Source organism: Pseudophryne corroboree, chromosome 3, assembly GCF_028390025.1.
Source record: "Pseudophryne corroboree isolate aPseCor3 chromosome 3, aPseCor3.hap2, whole genome shotgun sequence".
Taxonomy (NCBI): Eukaryota; Metazoa; Chordata; class Amphibia; order Anura; family Myobatrachidae; genus Pseudophryne; species Pseudophryne corroboree.
In genome coordinates this window covers 703631075-703655834 of record NC_086446.1, presented here as the reverse complement: position 1 = coordinate 703655834, position 24760 = coordinate 703631075, and the positions used below count along the sequence as shown (strand labels likewise).

Below are 24760 nucleotides of genomic sequence, written 5' to 3'. Positions count from 1 at the left end.
GAGTCCTGCTCACATGCGCTGAGGTTTATTAAACATAAAAGTCACAGAGAAATGATATAGCAGTGGATGATAACTTAGAACCGGCAGTAACAGATGAAATAATAAGCAGTAACTGAATCCAAGGTAATAATCAAAAGTCTCTGGCAACACAAATATAGGAGATAACTTGATGACTGAATGCAAATGGTTTCAAGCAAAACAAAGTCTCTGGTAACATAAACATAGAATAATTTGGTAACTGGATGCAAATGGTTTAAAGCAAAATAAAGTCTCTGATAACACAAATGAGGAATGAAGATAACCTGATAACTGAATGCAAACGGGTTTGAAAAATATAAGGTCACTGGTAACTGTGATTGATGCAAACAGAACTTCGGTATTTGTAAGAAGCACACAGTCTCTGTAACATAAAAGTTCTTTTAGCCAAGCAAGGCCCAGGCAGGAGACAGTCCTAACTCAGCGTGTTTGTTAAGTGCTGGATGCAATACGCAGAATGGAATGCTGGTAACAAGGTGCATAGATTAGGCAAAGAATAACACCTGAGGAGAGTCTCTTACTGCTGTTGAACTGTGGCTGGAGTCTGGAGCAAGCAGGAGAAATGCAGAATGATGTATGGAATGAAATGATGAGAGGAACCACTGGAGACTGGAACACGGGGAACCACTGGAGACTGGAACACGGGGAACCACTGGAGACTGGAACACGGGGAACCACTGGAGACTTGACACACCAAATGTGACTCGTCGTCCAAGGCAATGTGAATGAGCTAGGAACTGGAGTTTATACACCTTGCTCTGTGATGATAGGATGAATCTCTGTGAGAACACAGCCTCCAGGATTGGGTGCCCAGATCAGCTGAGAGTTAACTGGAGCTGGTGATTAACCGGGAGAATAATTCTGTAGACAGTTAATGCAATGCACTGCTGGTTGCTGGCTGGGATCAGTAGTGCACCGGGAGTTAATGCTGTTTAACTAGAATCACTGTGTACTCCAGGCTGCTGGCTGAAACCAGTGATTACCAAAATATAGAACTGGTTAGGTGGAGCACAGTGAGCTGTGGGCTGCAGTAGACTGAAGACTGGAACTGCTGGGACCTGTAGTTCCACAGGTCCAATTCACAGGGAATACTCTGAAAACAGAGGACTGAAGCCAGGAGACGCCTGTTCACTGGAAGTGATGCAATGGAGAATGCGGATTCCTGACACACCCTATACATGGAGAGATCCGTGCTGAAATTCTAAGCAATCTAGTCAGATTGCTTAGAATTTCAGCACGGATCTCTCCGTGTGTACCCCCCTTTAGTGCTAGAGACCCACTAAATGAGGTCACTTGGTCACAGATGGTGGGCCCATATATTTTGTATGCTATTTATGCCAAGCACCTACATTTTGCTCTATTTTAGATTGCAAAGTTTATTATAAATATTCTAATTATCAGTGCTTATTACTATAGAGGGTGCAGCATGATAGCACCTCTTATTATTTTTGGAATTAGGATGCGCAGTCCAAGGTACCCCACATACATATGTAAGCAAACCTAGCTGTAAACAACAGCATCACTCACAGAGACACCACTGACAGGCAGAAAGGCTGCACAACAGGGAAAAACACATTTCTGACAGAAAAATTACAACTATTTTATTCAGTCACGCTGTTATTCAGTTAAATGTTTATTCTTTAAAAATAAGAAAAATTAAACAGTCTATTCTGAACTATGTTTTTTTCCTACTTTGGGGAATATTGTATTAGCAGTGGTACTTTACCACTGCTAATAGGATCACTGGGCGTATGCGTGTGTGCAATCACGGGTCAAAATTCAGCCATTAAAAATGGCCTCTAATTGGATACCACAATATTGACCATTGATCATTTATCACGATATCCAGCGATTTTTAATTGCCGAAATTGCATCGTACCCCCTGCGTATTTGTTTCACCTTATTTTGTCACAATAGAGACCATTTTATAAAATAGATATACCACTCTTGGGTGTGCGGTCGCGCTCTAATATATGCACACCTTTGCACAGCTTTGCACAGAAACAAATGATTTTACAACTACAGATGTAGCCATATTCATTGTTGCTGCTGCTGTGCCATACAGGTGTCATAGTCTCACCATACAAATAGCGCAGGTTGGCGAATTTAGGCGTGATAAGGTGCTAGAGGATCCACAGCATGCAATACACAGTTTCGCCACTGGGTGGCAATTGTTCCACTAATGAAAACTACAGTACAGTGCTGAATAGAAAAGGATGCATATGGCACTACAGAATACGGTATAATGTAGCAAGCCCTGACAAGCGGGACAGTGCACAGTAAATACAGTAGTTCTTTTTTTAATACAGTAATACTGCAGGGCAGAAAATGAAATCACGGGAATGGCAGGCACCCAGTGACAATATGCCTTACAACTGAACAATCTGTATAAAATAATCGCTACATTAAGCAGAAATGTGAACACAGAAAAAAATGTGCTCAGCGTCTCAGACTCACACAAAGAAAAGCACAGTTCAGAGTTCTACACAGATCTCTAAAAGAGGAGCACATTGAGGTAGCAGGTAGCGGTGCTACTTCTGTCCATTAATAGAGGGAGCCAGCACAAGGGTGTAAGAAAGGGTAGAGGGAGCTTACCCATTACTACAGCAAGGTGAGGCAGCGTCTTTCTGCGATTAATAGCAGACAAAGGGGAGAGCTGTGGTTGTGGGAGGCTGGGCTTTGCAGTGATGCATATGCGTGTGTGGAATCACAAGTGTTGAAGTGCACACTTTTTCCTTGGAAAGGAAGACAAATAAGTTTTTACACTGTTGTTCAGGTGTGTCTGTAAACAAAAGCAAGTGTTTGTGAAATTAGTACAGCAGGGAAATGGTTAAGAAGGAAGCCCAATTGAATTTCTCTGGCTTAATAGCATGTGCTTCTCTGGTTCATTAAAGAAAGGTGGGATTCAAAGCAGTACCTCTGGCAAAAGCAATTAAAGAGATAATGCTTGCAAAATGCTGGTTATTGTAGTGCCACACCAAGTAAAAAAATTCCTGTATTGAGACAAAGTGTTATCCAGTGTAAACAAAAGCTGCTCTTGTGTTTATGCTGTGTGCCGATAAATGTGGGAAATAAAAAGAAATATACTCCTAGAAGGAGCATGACTCCTGCAAAGGTTCAGGCTGGACAGTCAAAAATCCAGGACTGGAGTATACAGTCTGGAAGTAAAGCAAGTGTGTTGCAAGGTGATACTGTATAAAGATGTTTGAAGTTCTCTGTGGTACCTTTTTTCAAAATGATGTGTTGCAAAGTGATATTAAAGGAAAGGACGTAAGAAAAAGGAGAGAAAGAGGTAGAGACAAGAAGAAAAATGGAGAAGACAGAAAAGAGTAGAGGAGAGAGCGAGTATCAGGGAAGGAGAAATGAGTGAAAGGGTAGGGAGAATTAATGGAGGCCTGGAAGAGCCACTTGAAATTTAGTATACCACTGATTCCAAATACAGTGAAATTTGTCCACTGTGTTGTTCAACAAGGAGGAAAGGTACTCCATCTTCACTACAAAACAGATATGGCTCACAAGTTCATGACGGGTGGGGGAGGGGGGATAGTTTCCAAGATTTAGCAATTTGGTGCTGAGCTGCACAGGTTATATGAAGAGCCAATTTGTTTTCAGACTTGAAAGGCTGGGGCACACAAGAGAAGCCTCTCGGGGGAGAGTGGGGGGCAGTTAGGTATGATTGACTTAATAAGAGTGCGGACCAAGGACCAAAAAGAAGCAATCTTAGGGCAACTCCACCAAATATTAAAATAAGAGCCTATTTGGCCGCAATTGTGCAAACAAAGGTTAGACGTACAGATGGAGCCCTCCTCATCTATCCCTTTAATAGGACTAAATGAGCTAGGGCAGTCGGATTTAATCCCCTGCTGTAATGACTTAATCCCCTGATGTATTGTTCTCTCTGTATTGTATTGCAGCTGAGAACAATAGGTGAAAGGCTTATGCTGTGTTAAGGCCCTGGAAATTCATAGAGGAAATAGTAAGCGGCATGTTTCTGGGGGAGGGAAGGGTACAGGGGAGAAACAGAAAGAAAAGATGAAGAAGAGAGGTCAACTCGCTCAATGCAGAGAGTTAGAGAAAAAGGAGTAGAGTACTCAACCTTGCTTGAGCGAAATACAGGAGAGTAGTGGAAAAGTAGAAAAAGTTACTCAACACAGAAAAAGGACAGGTACTCGATAATTAGGACGTAGAGGTCCAAAAGGGCGAGCGAAAAGTATCCCAGTCACTGCAAGGAAGTAAGTGTAAAAGTGTGGGGGGGTGGGAGCACTTACATGAAGAATATCACATGGGGGGGGTAAGAAATAGAATAACAACGTAGCAGGAGGAATAATGGTGTGCTAGAGAAATCTGGCACAAATATACAGAAGCCAAGATAGGGGATTGGTTCCCCTGGGTGAGCTATGTGGAGGGAGAGAAAGAGAGGGGAAAAAAAAAACCAACCACATAAGGGCATAATAAACATTAGAAAAATCTGTGAGTCATTCAAAGCGTGGCAGTACAAACATATCGGGGGAAGTATGGCCGATAAGCACAGAGGTTCCGCACCATGGACTGCAGCACCTCAGCCAGACAAACAATATAAGTGGGAGGGTAGCCCCAGCAAAAGCCGCTCAGGCTTCGGAGACCCCCGTGCTTATGGACCCAATTATAGCATGAAACCTGGATAACAATTACAAGGTATGTCAGCAGTAAAACCTAACAATGCAAGTAGCAGTGAGTATAACAACAGAAACCAAACCATAGCAATAATCTCCCAAACTAGGAGGAGATTGATAGCATGAGTGAAGGTGCAACGGCAAATAGGCAAGTAGAGCTGACACAGAACTAGGCAACGATAACTGTTGACTTGTAGAAGCTGGTACATGACCAACCAGGAAGGAATAAACATAGCCAGCATAAGTTGTTGTATGGAGTGACCAATAAATGAGTCCAGTGGGGAAAGGGGGGGAAAAAAGAGGGGGCCGGGAATCCGTAAAAGAGCTCATGGGGTCAAAGAAAAAAAATGGAAAAGGAGCGTCCTTCCCAATGAAGAGGAGGTGAGCGGGTTAAGCTGAGTGATCAGCATCAGGGGGGGTCCAGATTAATCTATGTGCGACAAGTCTTTGCTTTCACGAAGATCCCTTATGATGACAGTTTTCCCCTGAAGGACTAAGATCAGCTTGAAGGGGAATCCCCACCTATAGAGGGGCCTGATCTTGGAAAAACTGGAGTTTAGATGAATTGAAAAGAACATAAGGCTTTGCGTGAGTAGAAAACAGGATCCTTTCCTTATCTTTTAACTTAAAAAACCAAAGGACCACATCTCGGGGGAAGGGGGTCACACTCCCTAGGCTTAGGACAAAGCACACAGTAGGCCCTTTCCAGTGGAAGCTATGTGTCCCCCAGATCAGGAATTAGAGAGGAGGATAGAGTATGGAGTTAAGGTTCCAGATTATCTGCGTTTACGGATTCCAGAATGTTGCGGATGTGGAGATTACATCTGCGCTCACGATTTTCAACATCCTCATTTTTAGTGTGAAGTTCAGATTATTCTGAGATGATCTGTTCCAGGTCCTGACCGGTATCATTTAAAGCTTTCTGGAAATTGTCCTGATGGGCTTCCATTTTGGTGGCTCTAAAAGCGAGAGAGGAAATATCCGTCTTAATGGAGGCCACTGCTTTATCCAATTTGGATTCCAGAGATTCCTTAAAGTCCATGAGGAGAGAACAGAGAGCTCAAATATAATCTTTATTTGAAAGAGCAGAGGGCGATTAGGCTGAGTTATCCATAGGAGCGTGAGGAGGGGAGGGGAGACCCCTATGTTGGGTGTTTTTGGTGCCTCTAGTGTTGAGAGATATCAGCACCCCCTTGCTTAGGAGCCTTGGTCGAAGATTTCTGCATGTGGACCAAACCGGTGTAAGATGTTTAAATATTATTTATGACCCTTCAGGGGAAATAGGAAGTTCAGAGAGGTAGGGAGTTGGGAGGACAAGAAGTAAAAACACCCAGGGGAGACCGCACTATCCGACTTCAGGTGAGCATTAGGGCGGCCACAGGGCTAATCATGGAGCTCCAGGGGCAGAAATGGCCTGACCCTTCAGCGCCTCCAACAGCCAGGGGGTACAGGCGGCTAAGAACAGGGGCTGATGCCCAACTAGCTGCACTCATGTTGTTTGGAGCCTAACTAACCTGGACATACAATGAGCAGGTAGGAAAATCAGGTCTGCCTCACAGGAAGCACCACACCAGGTGCGCCAGGGAGACAGTCAGGACGTACCTGCAGCTGTAGCTTGCTGCAGTCTGCGGGCACATGAGCATCAGGTCTTCAGCGGCTGGAGAGAACATGTCAAGGTCCCTGGTAGCGGAAGGTCAGGCCCCGCGGTCAAACGGCAAGTAGCAGAGACCAGGGGACCGCGTCGTCCAGAAACACTTGAGCGGGGCGAGGGATGAGCCCACTGAAAGCTTATAGGGGCACTGCAAAGGTCAGCAAAGGCTGGAGGTGAAGGAGCTATTCCACCATGCGGCTTGTTTCTTTCCTTGTCAAGCCACACCTCCCTTGTTATATTATGTTTATTTTGTGTTTATTTATTTGCAATGAAGGCAATGACAGTGACCCCTGTGCTGGGATGGCTAGTGGGGCAATAAAGCTCAGAGAGGGGCCAAGGGCTCCAGCATGCTCCTCTCAGACCACAGTGTGCAAGGTGGCGTCTTCCTACACTCCCCAGAACCGCGGACACCAGGAGTTCAGAGCGCCCGGGAGTGTGGAGTGCAGTAGGGGAGGCAGAGGGTCAGTCCAGGTGCCCAGACAACGGGAACCACCGCTACAGGGATCCAGCTTCCGGGGCTGAAGACGAGCCAGCGGCCACAGCAGGGGCAGCAGCGGCCACAGCAGAGCGAAAATAGCCAGGGAAGCGCAGGTATTTAGCCCCCAAATTAGCAGAGATTGAGGAGCTGAGCACGAGCACATCCTCTTCAGTCTGCAGCTTAGCCACACCCTTGCAGTGACTTTTTTAGTTGGCAGTTATATAGTAGCTGAAGGTATGCAATCCTCCCAAAGGGTTACAGTTCCCAATTATAAAGTTGTGTCTAAAGTTGGTGATATGAAATTGACAAATTCAGACAGTGATCAGTTGTCCCTTGAGGCTAAGGTACAAAACATACAGAAGCCTACAGAGATATTTATGAGTTCCCGGGATGAGACTCTGGTGTTTTCATGTGATTGGAATGATATGATTGTGACCAGTTCACTCACTTTAGCAGTGGAAGACATCTTTGCCTTTAATAGGATTAATTGATCCAGTGCTGTCGGACTTAATCCCCTGCTGTATTGTTCTATCTGTATTGTATTGCAGCTGAGAACAATAGATGAAAGGCTTATGCGCAATAAACCTTGGTGCACCTAGGCACAGCAGAAAAGCCTAGATGAGCGTGGCTCCATCTGTATCCTTGCAGTAAGTTAATGTAAATAGTCTTGTGAAGGGTTTACTCCAGTACAATAAACAGTGGCTTTATGCAACCAAGCCAGAAACTGTAATGCAATTGAGTTTGTTTGTGAGAAAGTGAATTTAAATTTGTCCCCCACTACAAGGATTGAAGCAAGTAAACCAGCTAAATAGAACCTGAAATTATGACCTCCGTGGAAGTTGAATCTCAGTCTGTACTGATGGAACATGTTTTAATAGCCCAACAAACAAATACCAGAAAAGATCTGAGATATGAACATTACTGAAGTCGCTGATAGTCAGGGTAAGATTTAGGGGTGAGGGCGCCCCTAGGCAGAGAAGCCTGCTCCTCCTCTGCCTAATTTTATTATTTTTATTAATTGGTTATAAGCCCTCATTTGATGATAGTCAATTTAATAGAATAATAAAGAAAAAACAACTTTGGCATATTTTTTTAAATTAGGACAGCTTACAGGGGCACTACATGCATGTCCTACCCATTTACATTCCATTCAAGATGGCATACGGTAAAGTACAGTGGATATATTTCTCAGTTACTGGTACTTTTTGGGCGGACAGTACCAACACAAGCATCCAAGTGCCATTCTCTAAACAGGTGCCTCCCCTAGGCATGTGCCTCATGTGCCTAATGGGAAATTTGCCACTGCTGATAGCCATCAAAACTATGAGATGAAGTAATGGGTCAATGGAATAATCATTTAAGTATGTTACATGGACAAGAGAGCCCAGAATCTGAGAGTGGCAGTGCCAGTACAATACGTCCTTTGATGACTTAAAAAAAGAGGATGAGTTACCAGTAAAGCAGACCAGTAGCCAAAACAGTACATCAAAACCAAAGGTTAGAGGGGCTTCAAACAGAAAATGGCCAATTAGTGTGCCTGTAAGAGGTTTAACCAAGACAAACCTTTATTCTGTTAATAAGAATCCAAGTAAAATCCATTCTTTGTCTGAACCAAAGATTCTGAAGAAAGTTGAAGAATTCTTAACACCTAATGTGGTATCAAAGAATGTATGTCGAAGTAATGAATATATAAAGCAAGAAGTTCCATAACGTTAAAGAATAGGAAACCCAAGAGTCTGGATGATGATCTTGGATGCGGTGGATGGTCCTCATAAGAAAAATGAGTAGAGACTTTGCCATAAGAATGCCTCATCCCATGTAGCTCACTCCAGGGGTTGTGAGCTGGGAAGGGGCATGTGTAGCAGTATCAAGATAGATGGCAGTAGTGAGCCATGGATTTTGTGTGGGTCTGAAGGGATCCACCCACACAGGAAAGAAAAAGGTGTGACCACACCTAATGGCTGCAGAGTGGAGACAGTCCAGGGGACTGTGCAGTCAAGTTAGACTGCTGCCTTATTTTTCGGAATTTCAAATATGTACAGGGACTCCCCCTATTTTTTTTCCTTTTGGTATAGTAAGAACATATGTGCATCTGAGTTCAATCGGACAGCTCTAACCCATGCCTCGAGAGACTTGGATTTTTCTCATTTTACGGTTTTCCGTATAAACTTGTGCCATGCCACAATTTGTTAGATGTTGTTCCACTGTTGAGTGGAATTAGATTTTAAGCAGGCCTGTGAATTTTTTAAAGATTTTTCTGTCCATAATGATCCAGCTGAACGGGGGAGTTACATTGACCCAAGAGTACCTTGGTCAAGTTAAGAATGAGGACAATTTTGAGAATCTGTTGTTGGTTTCTCAGCACACATGAAGGACAGTAAAATCATACACAAAGGAGCATTTGTAGCCTAATTTGTTCGACTAATAGAAACTGAGAAGTATATTTACTAAATTGTGGCTTTTTAGAATTGGAGATGTTGCCCGTAGCAACCAATCAGATTCTCATTATCAAGCTAGAATCTGTTTGGTTGCTATGGTCAACATCTCCAATTCTAAAAACCTGCACTTTAGTAAATTTACCCCCAAGTGTCAGGACATAAATGCGATAATTTTGTTATTGTGACCCAAATAAATAATTTATAGCACTTCAACTAAATTGTCTTTTTTTCAAGTCCTTTGAGACACGAGTTGGGGTAGCTCAAACTTTGCATAACTTTTTAGTATACCAAAAGGAAAAATATTCTCATATTAAATACAAAAAATGTCAGAATTGCCCTATATAAGGGACACCCTAGCCCAGGTGGGGTTGTGGAGGCCAGTCAGGGTGCCTTTGAATCCAGTTAATTTGTGACTGTGTCAGCCAAAGAACCCAATGACCTACTGTAGGAGGCCAGTGTCTAAATGTGCAGGAGGCAGAGATGAGCACAAAATCTCTGAGACTGTGATTGTGATCTTGAGTCTGAGAAGGCCAGGAGGCTGTGACTACACTACATTTGTTTCACTTGCACCTGAAAAGCTGCACGTTGAGCCTGATTGAAGCACCTAAAACATTGCACCATTAAGCACTCTACCGAGCAAATTGTACCAGATTGTCACAATGGACCTAATTTAGATGTGGTTGGAGGTGCAATCCGCACTATGGTAATGCAGCAGGTGGTGTCTATTACAAGCAGATGCGTCCTGCTGCAGTAGTTATCCGACCTGCATCCTAGGACGCAGCATCGGATCACTGGACTCACCATCAAGCAGTTTGCGGAACCCATGGTGCTACACAAGTTTCCCGTCATAGAGGCCAAGAAATCAACATCCAACGAAGGAGATCCCTGGTCTCTTCCCTCCCCCTAAACGGCAGTGACATGCCTCCATTTTCACAAACAGAGGCCATCATTGTCCCCTCCCTAGCCCCCCAGATGGTAGCAGACTGTCAATGACTGACAGTCTGCTGCCATCCTCAGTCATAGGACCCGTTCATGCATGTGCAGAAAGGGTCCTGTGCAAGCGCAAAGTACCAATAACTGGTACTTTAAGGCACAAGGTGCACCACCAACCACATTGATTAGCCCCCATATTATATAAAATAATGTGTTAACATGACAGAAAGCTCACTAACATGATTGGACACAACACACACCAAGGCATCTGTATATTGGAGCAGGGTCGCACATCTAAGAGTGGTGTATCTATTATGATAAAAACTGTAGTACCACCCTAAAATGTTGGCGAGGTGTTATGCTGTAAGTATGAGTATGTGTTGCAAAGACCTGGAGTGTCACTCATCTTTGGTGTTTGAACAGAATATTAGAGTCCTACTGGAGAAAGTGCGCTATACAAATAAAACTATTATTGTTATTAGAATAAGTAAATTGATTTACATGTGTGGTGTGTTCTATTCCTTTATAGCTCCCTTGGACATGCTAACCTAAAACTGACTGTACCAGATAGTATAACAACATGGAATGTTGGGATGTTCTGTACGTCAGAAGGAGCCGGGTTTGGTCTTTCAGAACCAGTGTCACTCATAACTTTCCAGCCTTTCTTCCTTGATACAACTTTACCTTATTCAGCCGTCCGGGGTGAGACGTTCACTCTGAAAGCTAGTGTGTTTAATTACCTTCCACAAGCCATCCGGGTAAGTTGTCACTAACCTCATGACCTGACCTGACATCATTTGCTGCCCACTTCTGAATCACCACAGTCTTCTCCATATCCTAGGTGAGTGTTTCTTTGGAAAACTCTGACAAGTTCACAGCTAAGAATACAGACGCAGAGGAAGAAGGTTACTGTGTGGAATTGAATGGCAGAGTGACTGCATCCTGGGAAGTGACGCTAAAGTGAAAGCTAAGTAAAGCTAAAGGTGAGAAGAGAATTAAACTCTAAACAAACATGTAAACATTTTTAGATTCTTTTTAAGGGAAGACTAGAATTAAAATTGGGCATACAAATGTGATATTTTCAATGATAATTTATTTACTTTCATTTGATTAAATATTATTATAAGAATGGAGTATGATCTAACCAGGGGCACCAATAGGAGGGATTCAGAACTTGGTTCCAGGCCTCTCTTGGGTGGTTACAGTGATGGGAGGATTGTACTCTGGTGGTGGTAGGATCTACCCATCTACAGTACTCATCCCTACTCTACAGCTAAGTTTGCTGTGAGTGGGAAGTGTTACTGCATGGACCAGCATCTGAGGTATTTTTGAACCTATACTATGTTTTCTGGAATTTATTATATAAATCTGAAACTGCATAATTGGCTGTGAAAATCCCAGAGCACTTAAGTACATTCAGGAATGGAATAGATCTATTGTACATGTACTGTATAACCCACATCTCTCACCTAACTTTTTTATTTCAGGGGAAGTGAATTTTACAGTCAGTGCTCAGACTCTGCTGGGAGCTGGTCTGTGTGGCAATAAGATTTTGAATCCAATAAAAGAGAGAAAGGACACAATCACCAAACATATCCAGGTTGAGGTGAGACCATTACATTTAAAAAATATCACATTTATTTGATAAATGTAATTGTTATGAACCACACTAACCTTGTTAGAGGTTCTGAAGGTTAGTCAGCTATCCTCCCCATATGAGCTGCACAAGTCTTACAGTGGTATTTTTTAGAAATGTGCACCGGAAATTTTTCGGGTTTTGTGTTTTGGTTTTGGATTCGGTTCCGCGGCCGTGTTTTGGATTCGGACGCGTTTTGGCAAAACCTCCCTGAAAATTTTTTGTCGGATTCGGGTGTGTTTTGGATTCGGGTGTTTTTTTTCAAAAACCCCTCAAAAACAGCTTAAATCATAGAATTTGGGGGTAATTTTGATCCTATAGTATTATTAACCTCAATAACCACAATTTCCACTAATTTTTTCCAGTCTATTCTGAACACCTCACACCTCACAATACTATTTTTAGTCCTAAAATTTGCACCGAGGTCGCTGGATGACTAAGCAAAGCGACCCAAGAGGGCGGCACAAACACCTGGCCCATCTAGGAGTGTCACTGCAGTGTCAGACAGGATGGCACTTCAAAAACATTGGCCCCAAACAGCACATGATGCAAAGAAAAGAGAAAAAGAGGTGCACTGTGGTCGCTGGACGGCTAAGCTAAGCTAAGCGACACAAACACCTCAATATCACAGGAATTATTCGTTCTAATCAATGGTATTATTGGTCCAAATCACTGGAAGAAAATGACAAAATCACTGGAATTAAATGGCAGTAATGTCGGGAATTATATCAAATGGCAGTACCACTGGACATATACGGAAGTGTCAGACAGGATGGCACTTCAAAAAATTGGCCCCAAACAGCACATGATGCAAAGAAAAGAGAAAAAGAGGTGCACTGTGGTCGCTGGACGGCTAAGCTAAGCGACACAAACACCTCAATATCACAGGAATTATTTGTTCTAATCAATGGTATTATTGGTCCAAATCACTGGAAGAAAATGACAAAATCACTGGAATTATTCGTTCTAATCAATGGTATTATTGGTCCAAATCACTGGAAGAAAATGACAAAATCACTGGAATTAAATGGCAGTAATGTCGGGAATTATATCAAATGGCAGTACCACTGGACATATACGGAAGTGTCAGACAGGATGGCACTTCAAAAAATTGGCCCCAAACAGCACATGATGCAAAGAAAAGAGAAAAAGAGGTGCACTGTGGTCGCTGGACGGCTAAGCTAAGCGACACAAACACCTCAATATCACTGGAATTATTTGTTCTAATCAATGGTATTATTGGTCCAAATCACTGGAAGAAAATGACAAAATCACTGGAATTAAATGGCAGTAATGTCGGGAATTATATCAAATGTCAGTACCACTTGATAATGTTGATTATCTTACAGGAATGAAAGCTATACCTTAAACACACCTTAAATACACTTTAAACCTTTAGCCGCTGCGGCCGCTTTACTTAATACACACGCAACGTACTTTATACACTGTTTGCGTACGGAGTCCCGTATCACTGTACGGACTTAGCGTACAAACGCTGCACTGGGGGTACAAAGTACACACAGCACGCACACACCCAGAGATACACTTTAAACCTTCACAGTAATGCAATGCAATGATATTACACTTTAAACCTTATGCAGCAATGCAGTGTGATGCTATTACACTTTAAACCTTAGCAGTAATGCAGTGTGATGATATTACACTTTAAACCTTATCAGGGCAATGAGGACACGACACCAATTGTGATTTTACCGCTGGGTTCCGACACCACAGTGGATTATTTCTGAAAGGGGGTTTACAATACAAATTATACACTACAATACAAAACAATATAACAGAATAACGGCTACAGTCAATGTACATACGTGAGTGGATTCGCTTGCGCTACCCGGTCCGGTCCTCCGCCATCTTATAGATAACGTTGTGAGCCTTCTGTCTGACCAAGCCTGCTGCAGGCTCTCTTTATTCACTTCATCCAAAACATAACACAATGGATACTGTAATCTCTTTGTCCATTGGACACAGGGATGGTCATTTACAGTACAGGAGAGGTCATAGGTCTGTTTGAATAGGTAGGCAATGTCTTTCCCAACTGCTCTTGTGGGTGGTCTCCTCTGGATTCCCGCCGCATACATAATATACAGTAAATACAGTTTATATCTATATTCTGCTTCTGCACATAATTATTCGCAGGAACATGCGATCTTCCGCAAACCAACACCAGAATGTTACCCTTAAAATACCCAACAGCTGGATACCAAACACCACCTTATAACCTTGTTCTGTCCCCTCCTATTCTGTAAAGGTGAATCCCTTTATTTTGGAATCATTTAAACTGTTGTTACTTTCTGATGTGGTGCAGCGGGACTATGTGTACAATGTGCACTATTTGGATTAAATATGTAATGTTTTGATAGCTCTCCATGCGTTCACAAACTCTGCCGTAAATACCTATACCACGCACAGGACCGCGGGAGCGACCATACGCAAATTGCGGATATGCGCACGCACGGAAGCGCAAGTATGCGCACGGAGGCCATCTGTGTGTGGTTTGTACTTGATGTGTGTGCTGCAATATTTTTTCACTTTGACAGTCCACCCTTTGGCAGTCCCCAATAACTGCCACTATCTAATTACTAAACAGAAAAATATCAATACAATATCTACAGAAAATTGGATGATCGGGGGAGAGTGGTAGGTAGGAAAGGTATGACCTAGTGGGATAGTAAAAAGCATGTATGTATGAATCCATGTCTGAGCGGCATGTATCATCGTGCCGTATATGTTCTAAATAAGCTTCGAGGTATTGCGAAGTATACATTAAATCCTTCTTATCTCGTATTAAGGGTCTGTAAGTGGGCCAACAAACACTACCGAGCTCCTTTCGGCTTCTTGTTCCAACAAATGGGGTGCACATTTAGTTGATGATACATGGAGGGGGAACATATGTGAGTACATGTGGATATCACCTGTCGACTATGTGTGTCATTAACTGAAGGTTGTAGAGATGAAGATAAGACACATATCTAAAATACATTCACATAACATTTTCATAAACATTCTTGGGTAGGGTCGATGTCTTTTCCGGATGGGGGTATCTGGGCAGAGGGGGAGACAAAGGAAAAACGGGTGAAAGAAACAGGCCATGGAATTCATTTGCAATCCTTATCACAACACTGTCTCTATGGATGGGTCGTAAATTAAATCTGCTGCTGTAACAGCGCCCCCGCTCCTTAGACTCATCAATTTTGTGCCGTGCTTGCGCCGTGTTAGAATTCGAACACACCTAAATATCAAGCCATTAATTATGACGACTCCCAGGATGCAAAGGAGAAACTTCCCTACACTCATGATAACATTTTGAGCCCACTCTCCTAATCCTGAGAACCAATTTCGTGGGTTCAACCATGAGACCCAGCCGGTCAGTTCATTACCCACAGCAGTCACGGTAAGGTTGTGTCTCCTCCGGAACTCCCACTTCAACTGCAAGATATCGTCCATCTTTTGATCGATAATCTCGGTTGGGTCATCAGTGCTGTTTGTAATATACGTACAGCACTTCACACCATATTGAGTTACCAAAGTGACACAGTACCCACCCGTCACGGCTGTGACATAATTAAGGACCATCCTGTGCTGAATCAATTCCTTCTTGTAGGCTTGTAACTCCCTTCCCGTGTACCTGAAGGTGTCGTCATACATCTCAGTGATATTATCTATCAAGTTCGCCAGCGCATGGATATACCTATAATTTATAATTCCTCTGGCAGTACGGGTGATGTCTAATGCGAGAAGGAATTGAATCCCGATGGATTCGTGGATCAAATCAGAGGCTATGTGCTCTGTCTTCTCTATGAGGTGTCTCTTGACGATGTGTTCATAGTGAGTATGAGTATAAGGAGTCTGAGCACTGCGGTGAACATCTTTCATCTTATCATTTATTATTTATTAGCAGTTTCTTATATAGCGCAGCATATTCCGTTGCGCTTTACAATTAGAACAACAGTTATAGAACAAAACAGGGCAAAGACAGACATAGTGGTAGGAAGGCCCTGCTCGCAAGCTTACAATCTATAGGGAAATAGGTATTGATACACAAGGATAGATGCAACCTGTTACATAATGTTTCCCCAGATTGCTAGGTTCTTAGTGGGTTGTATGATATGATCACCCAGCAATGTTGGAAGACAAAATGTGAGGTTATGGGGACTGTGCAGAGGGAATGTAACTGGATAGGGAAGCATTGAAGGTTATGTGTGTGGGTCAGGAATTTGGTAGGCTTGTCTGAAGAGATGAGTTTTCAGGGAACGTTTAAAGGTTTGGAGACTAGTGGAGAGTCTTATTGTGCGTGGGAGGGCATTCCACAGAGTGGGTGAAGCCCGGGTAAAGTCCTGTAATTTTGAGTGGGAACAGGTAATACATCTGGATGAGAGACGCAGATCTTGTGCAGAGCGGAGGGGTCTGGTAGGGAGATATTTTGAGATGAGTGAGGAGATGTATGATGGTGCAGTTTGGGTAATAGCCTTGTATGTAAGTAAAAGTATTTTATATTTGACATGGTAGAATACCGGTAACCAATGTAGGGACTGACAGAGCGGATCAGCAGACAAAGGACGTCTGGCGAGGAAGATTAGCCTCGCAGCTCCATTTAAAATGGATTGAAGTGGTGAGAGCCTATGTTTGGGAAGACCAGTAAGGAGACTATTACAATAATCAATGCGGGAGATGATGAGTGCATGGATCAGAGTTTTTGCAGTGTCTTGTGTAAGATAAGGGCGTATTTTGGATATGTTTTTAAGGTGCATGTAACATGATTTAGAGACAGATTAAATGTGTGGAACAAACGACAGTTCAGAGTCAAGGATGACACCTAGGCAGCGAGCTTGTGGGGTAGGGTGGATAGTTGCATTGTCAACAGTTATGGCAATATCAGGTTGGTAACTACCCTTAGCTGGTGGGAAAATAATTAATTCTGTTTTGGAAATGTTGAGTTTGAGATGGCGAGATGACATCCAAGATGAAATGGCAGACAGGCATCCAGTGACACGAGCCAATACAGATGGTGATAAATCTGGGGAGGATAGGTAGATTTGAGTATCATCAGCGTACAAATGATACTGAAATCCGAAGGAGCTGATTAGTTTACCAAGAGAGGAGGTATAGATTGAGAAAAGCAGAGGACCTAAGACTGAGCCTTGCGGTACTCCAACTGATAGAGGTAGAGAAGAAGAGGTAGAATCAGAGAAGTGAACACTGAAAGATCGATTAGATAGGTAGGATGAGAACCAAGTAAGGGCTGTGTCCTGAAGACCTAGGGACTCTAGTGTTTGTATGAGAAGAGAGTGGTCAACAGTGTCAAAAGCAGCAGAGAGATCTAGAAGAATAAGTAGTGTGTAATTGCCTTTTGATCTAGCAGTGACCAGATCATTCACTACTTTGGTCAGTGCCGTCTCCGTGGAGTGTTGGGCACGAAAGCCTGACTGAAGTGGGTCCAGTAAGTTGTGGGAGTTAAGAAAGTGTGTAAGGCGAGTGTAGGCAAGTCTCTCAAGTAGCTTGGAGGGACTGGGTAGCTGAGAAATGGGACGGTAGTTAGAGAGTGTGTTTGGGTCAGAGTTGTGTTTTTTCAGAATGGGAGTAATCACTGCATGTTTAAACAGAGATGGAAAGATGCCAGTAGAGAGAGAGAGATTACAGATTTTAGTTAAGGTTGGGATAAGCACAGGAGACAATTTTTTGCTGACCTGTGAGGGTATAGGATCAAGAGGAGAGGTAGTGGAGTAGGAGGATGAAAAGAGTGATCTCACTTGTGGGATCAAATGAAGAGAAGGGCACTCTCTAGGGTCTGGTGCAGGTGGGATACAGCAGTGTCAGGTGTGGTGAATGTAGAGATTGGTGAGAGACGTTGTTGCAGAGAAGTGGAAAGTTGTTGAAAATTTATATTGTTAGTATTTCTGCGTGTTAGAGGAGGCTTGCTTGGTTTTAGTGTCCTAGAATTTAAAGTAATAGAAGAGATTGTGAAGGTGATCAGATTGTGATCAGAGAGAGGGAAAGGAGTGTTAATGAGTTGGGAAACTGAGCAGATCCTGGTGAACACAAGATCAAGGCAGTGGCCCTCCTGGTGAGTAGAGGAGTCGGACCATTGGGTTAGGCCAAGAGAGGAGGTTAGAGAGAGGAGTTTGGATGCATGAACAGATTGTGGACTGTCAAGAGCTATATTGAAATCGCCCATAATGATGGTGGAGATGTCAGAGGATAAGAAGTGTGGGAGCCAGGCAGAAAAATCTTCTAGAAATTGTTGTTTAGGTTGCCCAGGAGGGCGATAGATAGCTGCAACACGCAGAGAGAAGGGGGTGAAAATCCTGATAGAGTGAACTTCAAATGATGTGAATGCGAGTGATGGAACCTGAGGTAGAACAGTGTATGTGAAAAACTGTGACAGTAAGATTCCAACCCCACCACCTTTACTATTATTAGGCCTAGATGTGTGTGTGAAGTTATCATGGGTTATGGTCATGACCTATGGCAACACTCATCCAATATAACACAATCCTTCTGAGTTCGGGGCAAGCCACTTGTACGCCTTCCTCCCACATATGAAATAGGCATCATCCGGGAGAACATAGGGACAAAATATGACATCACCATATTGCAAACTTTCCAAGTGAAAAACCCAATCCCTAGTTCTCCCATCTGCTCTGTACAAGTATCGGGCTGGATGATATGAGCACAGTACCCTGGTGATACTTTTCCAACCCACATGGTCTTGCTTCCTCAAGTATACCTATACCGGAAATACCTTCCACTGTTGGCTATTTGGCGTACAAGTTCAGAGTCTATGGGTATCCTATCAGCTCTGTGTGAAAAGGTCATTGTCTGGGTATTCCAGGTCACTTCCCAATTTCCCGGTTTTCGGTAATTGGAAATGTTGAAACACACTAAGGATCTGTCTACGTGATACTGGTGGAGCTTTAAACTAGGGGGCCTAGAAATATTGAATTTCTTGTCCACCGGTCTCCCACCCCGTAATTCGAGTACCTCTTCTATTGCTAAAGGGTATGGTACTAATCCTGACTTGCTCTGACCTTGAGGTACTTGGGAGCACACCCAGCATTCTGTCTGGTTTAAGACCTTACCCACTAGTGAGTGGTAATCACTCAACGGATGACGGTCTATGTCGATATTAAGGTTGGACTGACATCTCTGGATGCACCCATCCTCGACTATGTTCTCACAATTCTTACAAATGCAATTTTCCTCAGACAATAACCCTTCACAGTGCCTCTGAGCTCCTTGACTACCAGAGCGCTTTCTGACACTCGCCTTTGCTCGATTAGTGTGTTGCTCTTGAGATCCTACAAATCCATCCTCGCCATCAGAACCCATTCCAGATCCTTTCTGGACCTCTCTGGGACCCTCACCAAAACAGACTGTCCTGGTCAACAACAGGATTAACAGGAAAACCCGGAACGTAGTCTCTTGGGGTAAGTCCATCTTGTTAAGGGAAGAGAAGGGAAACAAGAAGGAGGAGAAAGAGAAGGAGAGAAGGAGGATAGTGGGAGATGGAGAAAATAATAAAAAAAAACTGCTGCGACAACCGCCTCTGGTCTAGTTGTTCTCTGCGCTCAGGTGCCGTCTCAACAGTCCTGCCTTTCAGCTTTCCCGGAACAGACACTCCAGTGATACGATGTTCTCTACACTCTGCTCTTTGTCACGAGTTCTCTCCGGGTCAGCGACCTTTCTGTAGGGAACATAAATCTTGCATTTCAATGTGTTTAACTGTTGTGTATTATCAGTTGTGTGAAGTAAACCATCTGTGGAAAGTGAAAAGAGAGGGGAAATAATAAAAAGAAAATTTGTCAGATTTGCGTTAACCATCAGGCTGTCACACCATCATGTATATCGGTATCTATGCACAGTCTCCCTTCACCAGTATTCTCATTCTCCACCCTTTGTGCATGACAAGGAACACTGATACTGGTGTCCCTATGCTGGTGACATATACTGGGTTTGGGCAGAACTCTGAAAAGACCGAGTAGGCATGTGACGTTTGAACTGTAATCCTGTCGGTGAACGTAAGAGGATGAAGAGGAAACTTTGAAGACAAATCACAGAGTTTAGTAACAGATAAGTTTGTAGAGGCAAAGAAAATTTTACAAAGTTTGACATCTGGATTAGGCACTACGGGGAATGATTCCCTAATCGGTTTCTTCCCCTAAAAAAATTCAATGTGTGTTATATCTCTACTGGGACTATCCCAGCCATCAATCCAGTGTCTTGTCCATTCTAAGTTCATAGGGAACCCGGTATCCTTGAGATAATTTCCTCTACCTGTGATGGACATGCATCTAAAACAGTAAAATGCAACATTAGTCTTCGTGGGTATCTAACATATTTTGTGCTTCCTGGGTGGGAGCACTCTATATGTATACCATCTCTAACAAAACTCCTGTTAAGTTACTTAGAGGTCACTTCTGCTAGAGAGAGAAGCAGAAGTTTAGAGGCCTCCTCCTAACCCCAGTAAGTTCTGTCAAAAGGGTAAAGTTGCATTTATTCTGTTCTTCCCATTAACCGAATCTGTGTTTTATATATGGCTCGTGATTCCTTAATATATGTCCCTTGATCCCGTCTATGTGTTTAATAACGTGGCTTGTTTACTCTGTCTAGGGGTCTATATTGGCTATGTGCTGTACTACTCTTACAATCTCTAGCAAAATGTCCTTTATTTTTACAAATGTAACATATTCTCGGTCTTTTGTTACTACAAGGGTTTTGGGGTTTGGGCTGATGAGACTTTGGTGTAAGAGCCTGCATACTTTCAATCCTCAGCCTTTCCTCTTGTAGTTGTTAGGGTCTCCTGCCCTGTGCTGCCACGTCGTCATGGCAACCGGGAGACAAGTGCTAGCGGAGTAACCTGAGCGCAGCTGATACTCCGGTTCGGGTCTTTTGCTGTGCAGTGGTTACAGGCATGGGATCCGGTGCTGGTTTTTGTGCTCACAGTCTGTGAGGTCTGAGGGGGGCGTGGACAGCACCTGCTTTATAAGGCCTCTTCTCAGGTTAAGCAGATGCTGCTGAATCTTTGTTGGTTAGTCAGTTCCTGAAAGTTAGCCAGTACTGTGTAGCTTTGTATTTTGTTGTTGCTTACTGCAAATAGGCCTGGGCATTTGGTACTACACTCTGCCAATCCAGACCTAGCAGTAAGACTGGAGTCAGTCGTTTAGCCTGCTGAGGTTCTTTTGCTATTCTGTGAACCCAGCAGGTTTGTGGCTGTACTTTCAGACCTGCCTGCATAATCCTCTCTCACTGTGCAGGGCGTCCATGTGTCAGTTTAGTGGCAGTAAGCTGAACCTGGGCCCTGCAAGTGAGAATTAGGATTGTGGAGACTCTCCTTGTGTCTATTATTCCATCTCTGACCAAGGAGTTTACTGCCACACCCGTTGGTAACCCTTTAGGGTTTTGCTGTTGCCCTTAGCAACAGCATTTCGGGTTCTCTACGTATTAAAACACAACATCTTGCTTTTTCCATCTGAGCATTTCTAATACTAGGGAGACACCCAGTTTCTTAGCCTCTGGGCTTCTCTGTTCACTCTGTGTTGGTTTTGTTACCCTATCACCTTCTGTGTACGTTATGTCATATTTCCCAGTCTGTCTGTGAGTTCATTTGTTTTGCATCCCTCTATGTTCAGACACCAGTACATTCCTGCAGGCACTGGTGTGTATAACAGTTCAAACACCAGTACATTCCTGCAGGCACTGGTGTGCATAACATATTCAGCAGCCCAATACTCCTGTTGAAATTTTGTGGGAATATGGAGCATACCCCTCAAAATACGTTGCAACAGGTGGTCGATCAGGTGCAGGTCCTGACTCGTCAATTTAATGATTTGTCTATTAAAATGCACACCTCCCAGGCCGCTGGCGGAGCTCCCGCAGCAGCAGCACCTTCAGGGGTTAAGGAGCCGAAAGTAAATCTTCCGGATCGTTTTTCTGGAGATCGCTCGCAGTTCTTTTGTTTCAAGGAGAGCTGCAAGTTATATTTCCAGCTTAGGCCTCAGTCTTCTGGGTCAGAGATTCAGCGGGTGGGCATAGTGATTTCCTTGCTACAAGGAGACCCACAGGTCTGGGCATATGGGTTGCAGCCTGACTGTCCGTCGCTTAAAAGTGTTGATGCTTTTTTTACGGCACTGGGCATGTTGTATGATGACCCTGACAAGACGGCCTCAGCCGAGGCTCAGATTTCGATCCTTAAGCAAGGGCGAAGGCCAGTTGAGGTTTACTGTACGGAGTTTCGGAGGTTGGCCCATGATACCCAGTGGAATGACCCAGCCCTGAGACACCAGTACCGAAGAGGTCTTTCTAACCAGATAAAAGACCAACTGGTACAATATCCCTTGCCTGATAGCTTGGATCAGCTCATGCAGTTATCCATCCGGGTGGATAGACGGCTGAGAGAGCGTAGGCTTGAAAGGGAGACCGAGGTTTCCTTCTTTCCCAAGGGAACCTCAGACTCTGAGGAATTTTCCGAGGAGCCTATGCAGATTGGGGCTACCCGCCTCTCCTCGCGTGAGAAGACGCGGAGGAGACAGCAGGGGTTGTGTTTGTACTGTGGGAATAAGGGTCATGTGGTAGTATCATGCCCAGAAAAGCCGGAAAACTTCAGGGCCTGAGGGTGATGGGAAATATCCTGTCAGGCCAGAAGTCAGAATTTCCCAAGAAGACTTTTATCATTCCGGTGACCTTGAAGATCCTCGGTCAAACTGTCAAGACTGAGGCCTTTGTGGACAGTGGGGCCGACGGGGTTTTTATGGACCGCCAATTCGCCCTGAAACACTCTGTTTCCTTAGTACCCTTGGCGTCGGAAATTGAGATTTGTGGGTTAAACGGGGAACCATTATCCCAGGGTAAAATTACCTCTTGCACTAGCCAGATTTCTTTGTTTATTGGAGCCACACACTCTGAAAAATTGTCCTTTTATGTGACTGTCTGTACTTTTGCCCCATTGGTGTTGGGGTTACCCTGGTTAAGGGCCCACAATCCTCAATTTGACTGGGTCTCTGGGGAGATTCTTAGTTGGGGTACTGATTGTTTCAGGAGTTGCTTGAGCCTTCCAGTCAGGCTCTCGCAGCTAAGTTTGCCAGGATTGCCAGGGTGTTATGCAGATTTTGCGGACGTGTTCTCCAAAAAAGTTGCAGAGGTACTACCTCCCCATCGCCCCTATGACTGTGCCATTGATTTGTTGCCGAATGCTAAGCTTCCCAAGAGCAGGTTGTACTCCCTGTCACGTCCTGAGACTCAGGCTATGGCAGAGTACATTCAGGAGAACTTGGCTAAAGGATTTATCAGACCTTCACAGTCTCCAGTTGGGTCAGGGTTCTTCTTCGTGGGTAAAAAGGACGGTTCATTGCGACCCTGCATCGACTTCAGGGAATTGAACCGTATCACGATTAAAAACTCATACCCACTGCCTCTCATTTCGGTCTTGTTTGACCAGCTTCGTACTGCCACCATTTTTTCTAAGATTGACCTACGCGGTGCGTACAATCTAATCCGAATAAGAGAGTGGGATGAATGGAAGACTGCCTTTAATACCCACTCAGGGCATTATGAATATTTGGTGATGCCTTTTGGGCTCTGTAATGCCCCGGCAGTCTTCCAGGATTTCATGAACGATGTGCTCAGGGAATATTTGGATAGATTCTTAGTTGTATACTTAGATGACATCCTAATCTTCTCCCATTCCCTGGAGGAACATCGGAAGCATGTACGCTTAGTCCTCCAGAAACTCAGAGACCACCGGCTTGGGGCGAAGCTGGAGAAGTGCGAATTTGAAGTTCAGCAAATCGCATTTCTAGGATATATTATCTCCCCAGAAGGTTTCCAAATGGAGGGTTCCAAGGTACAGGCAGTCCTGGATTGGGTACAGCCCACTAGTTTGAAGGCGCTTCAGCGTTTCCTGGGCTTTGCAAATTTTTATAGACGATTTATCGCTGGATTTTCGTCTATAGTGGCGCCCTTGGTGGCACTCACTAAGAAAGGGGCGGATGTTGCTCACTGGTCTCGTGAGGCCAAAGCGGCTTTTGCCCGTCTCAAAAGGGCATTTGTCTCGGCCAAGGTGCTGCGACACCCAGATCCAGAGCGTCCTTTTGTGGTGGAGGTGGATGCCTCTGAGATGGGTATTGGGGCAGTGCTCTCTCAGATGGGAGTGTCTGATAATCGCCTTCATCCCTGTGCTTACTTTTCCCGTAAATTTTCGCCTGCCGAGATGAATTATGACGTGGGTAACCGGGAATTGTTGGCTATTAAGGATGCACTCGAGGAGTGGAGACACTGGTTTGAGGGGGCTAAGTTTGTGGTCTCAATTCTCACCGACCATAAGAATTTGGCATATTTAGAGTCAGCGAAGCGTCTCAATGCCAGGCAGGCACGATGGGCTTTGTTTTTTGCTCGCTTTAATTTTTTGATAACATATCGCCCTGGGTCAAAAAACATCAAGGCTGATGCGCTCTCGCGGAGTTTTGCTCCAATCCAGGAGACCACCGAGGAGCCGTTGCCCATTGTGTCCCCATCATGTATTAAAGTGGGCATTACCCAGGACCTCTTGTCATTAGTCCTTAGAGCACAGGAGCAGGCTCCTCCAGACCTTCCGGTAGGTCTTTTGTTTGTGCCTCCTAGGTTAAGACAGCGAGTGTTCCTGGAATTCCATGCCAAGAAGTCGGCAGGTCACCCGGGTATTGCCAGAACTCGGGAGTCGCTATCTAGGGCGGTGTGGTGGCCCTCGGTGGCTAAGGATGTGGATCAGTGGGTTCGGGCATGTGACATCTGTGCCCGAAATAAGACTCCTAGAGGGGTTCCTGTTGGCCCATTACATCCACTCTCTATTCCATCTAAGCCATGGACCCACATTTCAATGGATTTTGTTGTGGACTTGCCCAAATCCTCTGGGATGACAGCCATCTGGGTTGTCGTTGACAGGTTTTC

General features: G+C 44.1%; 1 protein-coding gene across 1 annotated transcript in view; it reads left to right on the top strand.

The window, feature by feature from the left end:
* LOC135057408 (alpha-2-macroglobulin-like) overlaps positions 1-24760 on the top strand; it is a 315880-nt gene that overhangs the window by 231891 nt on the left and 59229 nt on the right. Inside the window, exons 20-22 of the mRNA XM_063963298.1 lie at positions 10718-10946; positions 11030-11093; positions 11676-11794. Coding sequence (XP_063819368.1) covers positions 10718-10946; positions 11030-11093; positions 11676-11794 — 412 coding nt within the window. The remainder of the gene's footprint in view (positions 1-10717; positions 10947-11029; positions 11094-11675; positions 11795-24760) is intronic.